This window comes from Myxocyprinus asiaticus, chromosome 9, assembly GCF_019703515.2.
Source record: "Myxocyprinus asiaticus isolate MX2 ecotype Aquarium Trade chromosome 9, UBuf_Myxa_2, whole genome shotgun sequence".
NCBI lineage: Eukaryota > Metazoa > Chordata > Actinopteri > Cypriniformes > Catostomidae > Myxocyprinus > Myxocyprinus asiaticus.
The window spans coordinates 6381672-6391365 of NC_059352.1; the positions used below are offsets into that span (position 1 = coordinate 6381672).

General features: G+C 36.8%; 2 protein-coding genes across 5 annotated transcripts in view; one reads left to right on the forward strand and one right to left on the reverse strand.

Moving 5' to 3' along the window:
* The window catches only part of LOC127446426 (uncharacterized), an 84987-nt gene extending 83334 nt beyond the window's left edge, over positions 1-1653 (forward strand). For all 4 annotated transcript variants that reach the window (XM_051707324.1, XM_051707326.1, XM_051707325.1 and 1 more), the window contains one exon: positions 6-1653. In XM_051707324.1, the coding sequence (XP_051563284.1) occupies positions 6-33 (28 nt within the window). In that variant the 3' untranslated portion in view covers positions 34-1653. The remainder of the gene's footprint in view (positions 1-5) is intronic.
* On the reverse strand, positions 1643-8162 carry LOC127446439 (eukaryotic translation initiation factor 6). The gene is made up of 7 exons (XM_051707343.1): positions 8034-8162; positions 7261-7392; positions 6301-6386; positions 5913-6088; positions 5559-5735; positions 2143-2324; positions 1643-2017 (listed from the first exon to the last, which is right to left on the reverse strand). Exons 2-7 carry the CDS (start codon positions 7365-7367, stop codon positions 2008-2010), a joined length of 738 nt encoding a protein of 245 aa, XP_051563303.1. The 5' UTR covers positions 7368-7392; positions 8034-8162; the 3' UTR covers positions 1643-2007.
* Between the last annotated feature and the right edge of the window lie 1532 nt (positions 8163-9694).

Genomic DNA, 9694 nt, shown 5'->3' on the forward strand with positions numbered 1-9694 from the left:
GTCAGGTTTGACCTTAAAGAAGAGAACAACTGAACACTTGGCATCCAACCCTAAACCTCTTCCTGAAGTTCAACAGGTCAACATCGCTGCCATGTATTGCTGCCAATGCTTTTTTTCCTCAAATCATACAATCATGTATTTCTTTACATACATCTTTAAGAACAGATGGTTTTTGAATGATCATATTGTTGCGATAATGACACGTCAAGAGTATTTACATTGAACAGTATTATATCAAAATTTATATATATACTGAAGTGGTAATATCTGTATAAATCAGTATCAGAGCATTGAATGTTGATCTCTGACGTATTTACAGAGAAAAAATATTATGCAGGTGTGTGGAAAGGTTTTCATCAATTTACATTTGTTTAATATGGAAAAGTATGTTGTAGAGTGAGTTTCACGTGTAAAATGAAATAATGACTTTTTTTTTTTTTTTATAATAGTGAGGGAAATTTTGTTTAAGTTGTAAGTGAGTGATAGGGATTCATGGACAAGTTGACACCAAAAGGGACAACATGGTAAAATGAACCACTCGTTTTTGCAAAGAATTGTGCAAAGATGTTTTATTTAAACTTAGAAAGTCTGTGTATCACCAACAACAATTGTATATGTTGTCACCTTGCATAGTCATATTTGTGCAAAACAGCTGCTGTCTACACACATATCAAACTTGTGTAGCTTCTGTAGCCCAATGTGATGCCAAACATATTCACCTTTTTTAGTTGTTGATCTGAAACTATGATATTGAAGCCAGCTGGCATGTTACATTTTAGGCCTTAAAATAGTAATACTGAGTAGAAACACTTTCAAGCTATTTGACAGCTTTTTTTTTTAATGCATTTTATTTAGGGTTTAGTCTTATTTTGTGTTGCCAAGAGTTGCTCTGTACTACACAGATCTAAACCACACACAAAATGCCTTTAAAAATATGCCTTAGTGTTTTTTGTTTGTAATTTTTTTTCTGTTTTGTTTCTTCGAGTTCTAAGTGGAGAGATTGTACTGTGCTGCATTCCTTTTGTAACATTAATTTTGTCATTTCACTTTGTGTGCATGTTTTTTTTTTTACACATTACAAAATGCTTTTAACAGGGTTCCCACGGCCATGGAAAACCTGGAAATATTAATGAAATAAATGTGTTTTCCAGGCCTGAAATGGTCACTGGATTTAATGAAATAAAGTGAATACAAAACATTCTATTTTGAAAATACCTAAAATATTTATTCGGCTAGATATTACTCTTAAAACTAGCAAAACTTATGCCATACTGATTTGTGCACAAATTGTTCTTTTTTTCAGTGCATCAGCCAAACTGATTCATAACTTGGTCTGAATGATTCATTAACAATGATTGAATTTGAATGAGTTTTAAAAAATCTCAAATTAAGTTATCACTGGAAAGATTATGGAAAACTCAAGGAAATTTTTTGGTCAAAAAGGGTGGAAACCCTGTTTAACTGGTGTGTTGAGATTTATACACTGTTTAAACACCAAAGAATCAAAACCACCATGTTCTACTGCGCTATGCAATATTCATACCGTCACATTTCTGAATGTACTGCCATATATTCACAGCTCTTCATAATTAAGGTTGTATAGCCATAGTTACATACAACATAAATCAAGAATAAAAAGATCTTTCTGCTGAAGTTAAATGATCTGATTTTTTATTTAAAAAAGCAATGTCAGTGTTACTCCATGCACAGTAATGCACAAGGAAACAATACAAATAATGTACATTTCCATGTCTGTGAAGTAATTGATGATTTGGTTAAAATCAGGCATCATTTGACACACTGAAGCTTTCTTCTGAACAGTTTCACAAAAAGACAAACCACTTCATACATGAATATTACAATGACAACGTTTCCTTATGGTATGAAGTAGAGTGCATTTTCTCTTTAAAGAGACATATTCAGGCTTCAAACCATTGGATTTCGACTTGAAGGTCCTCTGCAGGTCTTTCCCTGCAAATCTCCAAACCATTCAGAACCATTTGAGTTTTATGTGAGGCTGGAAAAGAGAGTACATAATGTTAATAACCTGCCTTGAACCAATGCTCAGCAGACATGGCTTTAGTCTGAGATTAATTCATCCCTGTAAAGCTATTATATCATATTTGGAAACACCGTGTTTACCTGTCAATGAGCGAATCTCTCATAGTAGTTGCTATGGCACTGGGCTGCGTCTCACTTAATCTGAAGACGCTCTCGATGACGGACAGCTCAGTGCTCGTGGTGTCCAGTCCACAGAATGCACACCAGTCGTTCACCACCATTCCTGCAGCGATCACCTCACTACCGCGATTCACAGTTCCAGCCTTGAGAAGGAACAACACAAATTATGACAGTTTCAATTCACAGCAGTACAGAGTCCCATCACAAATTTACCATATTATTCTAAGAGTAAATCTTTGGTAATTTTGTATTAGCCACCACTGTCATGAAAGAAATGTAAATGTGTTTTATGGACAGTAGTAACAACTGTCGCAAATACTGTATTTAAGTGGTAAGCATTGGGTTTCAACATCTCGGAATGAATTAGATTTTTTAAGCCATTTTAGGGAAGCAGCAGCATTCTGCGATACAAATACATTTAGAAGGATTGTAAGATAAAAAGAGAACGTTGTATTTTTAGTATTATTTTTGTTTACTTTTAAAATCAAAACTTTTCAATCCTACAGAGCTCCTTAGAGGAGAGGCCAGAAATTTAGTAACTGAAATACTTAGATTATAGGTTTTGCAATTCATTGCAATGCTTTTATCAATCCTTTACTAAAATTACAGTTTTACTACAGTTTTTTTGTGGTACAAGTATGGTTTTTAAAACCATAGATTCCTCCAAAAAAGCATGCCCTTATTAAAATTAACCATGGTTTCACTATAGAAACCATGATTGAAGTAACCATTTCTGTGTTAAAATCCATGGTTTTAAAAATCATGGTACATGTACTACAAATTAACCATGGTGATACTATAGTGAAATTAGAAATTTAGATTACTAAACTAAAAAGAAAGGAAGAAGGCAAGAAATGAAGGAAAGGACAGAGCATAATAAATGCCTTGTGTGTGGGTTTGTTTATATAAAAAATTTTGACTGTTGGAGTTTGAATTAATGAGCACTTCGTTGACCCTATGGGATTTTGGGGTATTTTTGATCGCCTGGTTCAGGAAAACCGCAAGTTTTGAGCAGTTAGTTAAAGAAATAGCACACTAAAGGCTATATACTTCATACGAAATCGAAGAATAAATAGGTGTGATGTCATTTAGAACAAAACCTGGCCAAAAAGGTGTTTTTACTTTCATTTTGGTGGTTCGTAACAGCTCGCCTGGGCAAACTCAAAGTCTTTCTAGCAAGACAGTCCACTGTCGTTCCATCTTTGGAATGCTCTCGGGAGGCTATTTCCAGTCATGCCAGTGCAGCTCTTATTTACTTGAATGGAAAAAGACCAAAATCTAAAAAACAGTTGGTCAAGATTACTATCAAAGAACATATTTCAAATCATCAATAAAATCTGACAATACTGGAATCATAAATTGTGAACCTCCTATTAAGCTAAAAAATTCAATTTTGAATAATACAGCTAATGCGCATGCACGTTCTAGAGTTGATTGACCGGTGATGTCTGTATCTAAAAGGTCATTGGCTCTTTTACCTGTAAGGTGGGACTTTCTACATCCGTTGACCATTGGGCACTCAGAGCTTCTTGTCCCATTCAATTTTATTTTATCCCCCAATTTTTATTTAATGCCCAATTCCCACTACTTAGTAGGTCCTCGTGTTGGAGCGGTTACCTCAATCCGGGTGGCGGAGGACAAGTCTCAGTTGCCTCTGCTTCTGAGACCGTCAATCCGCGCATCTTATCACATGGCTCGCTGTGCATGACATCACAGAGACTCACAGCATGTGGAGGCTCATGATACTCTCCACGATCCACGCACAACTTACCATGTGCCCCATTGAGAGCGAGAACCACTTAATCACAACCACGAGGAGGTTACCCCATGTGACTACCCTCCCTAGCAACCGGGCCAATTTGGTTGCTTAGGAGACCTGGCTGGAGTCACTCAGCACACCCTGGATTCGAAATCGCGACTCCAGGGGTGGTAGTCAGCATCAATACTTGCTGAGCTACCCAGGCCCCCTCGCGTTCTAAGGTTGATGGACAGGTGATGTCTGTTTCTAAAAGGTGATTGGCTCTTTTAACTGTAAGGTGGGACTTCCTCCTGCCTTCCTCGGTTGGACATTCCAATTTCTCCCATTAATTTTAATAGAAGTGGCCCGTCGCTGCTAAATAATCTCTGGTGAACTTTTAGGAAAAATTCTTACTGGCAGCTAAACACATTTTTACTGCCACTGGTCCATGTCATCGGTAGGTGTGACCTGGAGCTCCACCTATTTTGAAGCCGACAGCTAATTTTGTTTACGTTGTTGAGTCAGTCAAAATCAGTAAACATGAACACACTGGTGTGCAGAGTTATTGGCGAGCTGGTGCAAATTTACCAGTACATTTGTACGATCGTTCGTTTAAAGACATTTCCTAAGAATATATGCAATTTTTTTATTTTATTTAACAAGTCTACAAAAGGAATAAAATCTTCTCAAATACTCTTAAGTGCCCATTCACTTTGTAGTTTGATATGCTGTTTCACACACGTGCTGTCTGCAGCGAAAGCCATTCACACATCTGCCCAAAATAAGATATACTTCTATCATCATTCTTTTGTCTTTATTCTGCACATTAACACTTTTATACACTCATCTTTGCAACAGTATAAGTGTAATCATAAAATGTAACCGACACATATGGCCGCATATAGCATGTTATAGAACATTTTCTACTGCATATATATTACTATAACAGTATGTCTGCTTTGTCAAGCAAACATGTACAGTTACTGTGGTAAAACCATTGTAAAGTTTGTGCTTACTATGGTGTGACAAGGAAGAGGGCGTGGCTGGGCCGAGCCGGATGCGGCAGTTCGAGAGAGAGCCACACGTAGCTGCCATGTGTGTTTATGTTTGTGTCTTTTTAAGTTTTCATTAAACATTATTTTGATGGTTCGTCCGGTTCCCGCCGCCTCCTTTCCCATTTCAACTTACCTTGTTACATATGGTTTTACTACAAATACCATAGTTCAACTATAGTTACTGAAGTAAAATCATCATTCATTTTCATAAGGGATGGATCCCAAAATTCCCTCCTGGTCCTCTTATAATACTTTTAATTAAACATGAAATCAAAAATGACCATATTTACTTAATGCATGTCCCCGGACATGTTGTAAATGATTCATCAGTGCACATTATTCCAAAGGAAAAAAATGTTTGTCCATGTATCAAAATGTAATATCACCCCTTCAACTACTTGACTCCATTCTGGTTTATAACATGCACTTTTATTGTTATTTTTTAGCTCCAATCTATTCTCAATGGGAAACTAATATTTGTTTCTCACTAAATAGTCTGTTTCAGAAAAAACAATATGCATTTCTTAAAACTACTTTACATTACAGAAGTACTTTTAAACTGACTTGAAACAAAAGTCACTCACCACTAAAGGCACTTGCAGGAGTGATGAAAGTTCATCTTGATCTTCTATAGATGTTTTGGGGTGAACAAGACCTCCCTGGTTACTGAAGGCACAGTAACTACCCACAAGCACCTGCTCTGCAATCGTCTGCCGGAACACTTCCACCTTTAGAGTGTCTGCTAAGATTTCTTCAGTTTCCTGTATAACAATAATTCACTAAAATGAGTAAAGAAAACACTGATTTGCAGCATAACAAATCCAAACTTGAAATAGGCTGATAAAATGGCAAAGCCCACCATATGAACTTTTCATGAAAGAGAAATACATTTAGAAGAGGTTAGATTTAACATAGTATTCCATGAGGGGTTTTCTTACTCTGTCAAGATCAGGATGGACTAAAGCAACATAGTCATTACAAGCAATGACGTTCCCCAGTGCAGAAAGTCGCTCTTCAACCCTCTGAATGCGCACTGACTCTGGCAGGCAGTTCCTGATGTGCTGTAACTCTTGATCTGTTGTGTTATTGGGCACCATGAGACCATGACGATTTCCTGCGAAATAAAGACGTCATTAAGCGTTAGTGTCCCTAGACAGCCTGCATACATATGAAACATCTATTAAGCATTATGTACAAGAGCGTTTCACTAAATAAAGTAACGAGACCTAATCTGACCCCGCAAGACATTAACAATATATCTTTCAAAGGAAAGCGTTCTTGCAGTCAACACTAGTGTATCTCAAAGTGAGTTAGATATTGTCGTACCCACACACATTCTGCCAATAATTCGACATCCTGCTATGGAGGCGTGAACAACCGGTACTGTTTCTGAAAGTTCACCTTCAAAGACACTGAAAAATTAAAATCATAGCATAGGTTATTTATTTCAGTTTGAACTCAAGCAAAATACTAAAATTAGGATTATTAGAAGGTCTCCATCAGAGAAGTGATGAGTTTAAATGGATAGTTCACCCTAAAATGAAAATTCTCTTGTCATTTACTCACCCTCATGCCATCCCAGATGTGACTTACTTTCTTCTGCTGAACACAAAAAAAAAGATTTTTAGAAGAATATCTCAGCTCTGTAGGTCCATACAATGCAAATGAATGGTGACCAAAACTTTGAAGCTCCAAAAAGCACATTAAAGGCAGCATGAAAATAACCCATACGACTCCATAGTTTAAATCAATAATATCTTCAGAGGCGATATGATACGTGTAGGTGAGAAACAAATATTCCAAACAAATAAGTCTTTTTTTTTTTTTTTACTAAACATTCTCCTCCTTTCCCAGTAGGTGGCGGTATGCACGAAGAATGCGAATCACCAAAAACAAAAGAAAAATGTGGAAGTGAAAGTGGAGATTTATTGTAAAAAAGGATTTAAATATTGATCAGTTTCTCACCCACACCTATCATATCGCTTCTGAAGACATGGATTTAACCACTGGAGTTGTATGGATTACTGTTATTCTGCCTTTATATGCTTTTTGAATCTTCAAAGTTTGGGTCACCATTCACTTGCATTGTATGGACCTACAGAGCTGAGATATTCTTCTAAAAATCATCGTTTGTGTTCTGCAGAAGAAAGAAAGTCACACACATCTCGGATGGCATGAGGGTGAGTAAATGATGAGAGAATTTTCTTTTTGGGTGAACTATCACTTCAAGAGATGACAATAATTCAGAAGTTAAGCAAGTATATATTCATTTAATTTCAGACTTACCTGTAAAAGTTTTCTGACCCGCCAATTGCAACCAGGCAGTATGTGTTGGTGAGCTTGGCAAAGCAGCCAATTTCATTATTCTTTTCGAATGATGCACGGACTGCCATTTTTCTACTAATGAACTTTCCAAAACTGTTGGGAAACAAAATTCATATTGAGATCCATAAAACTTCAAACTCCAAACGTCTGATTATAAACAAAATGCCATCTTGATAACTTTCTTCAAATGTCCTCCATAACAAGTATCAGGTCTACTTATGTTTGGGGGTTTCCAGATATAAAACATGAAATTCACGTACTGCTGTATATACACTATAGAATACTACACTCCAGCCAGCTGTTTATTTGTATACGTTTCATTGTATTTCTCTGCAATGTGTTTTTGCTAAGAGCCAAACTGACCCAAAACAGAAACATTATTACTGGGGATTATTTTCACATATCTCAAACGTACCTACTTTGTCATACAACAGGCGGGTTAAAGCTTCAATAATATCTACTGCTGGGTTGTGATAAGTTCGGAGGAACATTTTACATTGTTTTATATAACATATAAACCAACATTAATGTTAAACGCGTTATAAATAACTTTCAATTAGACAGCAATGTCGTTAGCAGCCGGCTACATGAAGTTAACAAGTACTCCGGGCATTATTTGCTAACAATTCTGTGGCTTAAAATGGCAATTTACATCAAAAAATCATATTGAAGTCTAAATCTAACGGTTTTCTATACTGTTATTGTAATTAAATATAATATAATCTTATATTTACCGATTTCCAATCTCTCGAGGAGCGTGGATACCCGTGTCCCACGTGTTCACTTCACTTCCTATGCGTGCTGATGTCAACGCGTTATCATACGTGCTACGTCATTCGATGCTGGTCACGTGAAACCTGCGTGAAACAATGCTGCGTTTTGTTTTGATTCTCAGCTATTAAGTTCTCAGATCCTTATTTTTTGAAGAATGTATTTTAATATATATATATATGATTTTTGCATATGGTAAAGACAGCGTTTAAGTAAATAACATTACTGTACACACCTTTTAAAGATAGATAGACAGACCGATCAACAGACAGACAGATAGACCGATCGACAGACAGACAGATAGATCGATAGACAGACAGATAGATATATCGACAGACAGACCGATTGATCGATCGACCCACAGATAGATAGACAGACAGACCAATCGATCGACAGATAGACAGACAGACAGATTGATAGGCAGGCAGACAGATAGATAGATAGACAAACAGACAGATAGATTGATAGACAGATAGATAGACAGACAGAAAGACCAATCGACAGACAGATAGATCGATAGACAGATAGACCGACTGATGACAGATAGATAGATAGATCAGTCGGCCAACAAACAGACCGATCGACAAACAGATCGATCAGCAGACAGATAGATAGACAGAAAGATAGACTGACTGACGACAGATAGATAGATAGATAGAAAGATCGATCGACCGACAAACAGACCGATCGACAGACACACAGACCAATCGATCGACGGACAGACCGATTGATCGATCATCAAACAGATAGACTGACTGACGACAGATCGCTAGAAAGATCAATCGGCCAACAAACAGACCGATGGACAAACAGATCGATCGACAGACAGACAGACAGATAGACTGACTGACGACAGACAGATAGATAGAAAGATCGATCGACCGACAAACAGACCGATCGACAGACAGACAGACAGACCAATCGATCGACAGACAGACCGATTGATCAATCGTCAAACAGACAGACAGATCGATTGACAGACAGACAGACAGATAGATCGATAGACAGATAGACTGACTGACGACAGATCGATAGAAAGATCAATCGGCCACCAAACAGACCGATCGACAGATAGACAGATATATAGACTGGCTGATGACAGGTAGATAGATAGATATATAGAAAGATCGATCAACCGACAGACCAATCGACAGACAGACCAATCGATCGACAGACAGACCGATTGATCGATCGTCAAACAGACAGATAGATAGACAGACTGACCGATCAACAGACAGACAAATAGATAGACAGACAGATAGATCAATAGACAGACAGACCAATCAACAGACAGACAGACCGATAGACAGACAGATCGATCAATAGACAGACAGACACAGATAGATAGATAGTGAATCAATTTAAGATTAAGTAAATAAACAACAACAATAAAGGTTAGGTGAGAATACAAAGGAAATACATGTATAAATGAAGAATAAATAACTAATGAATAATAAATCTTTAAAAAGATATTCAAATGTCTTTGGTAATAAATGTCTTTGTAAAATTCACAAATACTTAGTGTACTGGCTAATTCCACTTATTAGCATAAAAATAAATACAAAAAAATACAATTATTTAAAAACTTATATTTTGCTTAGAACATTTATTGTTGTTGTCCAAA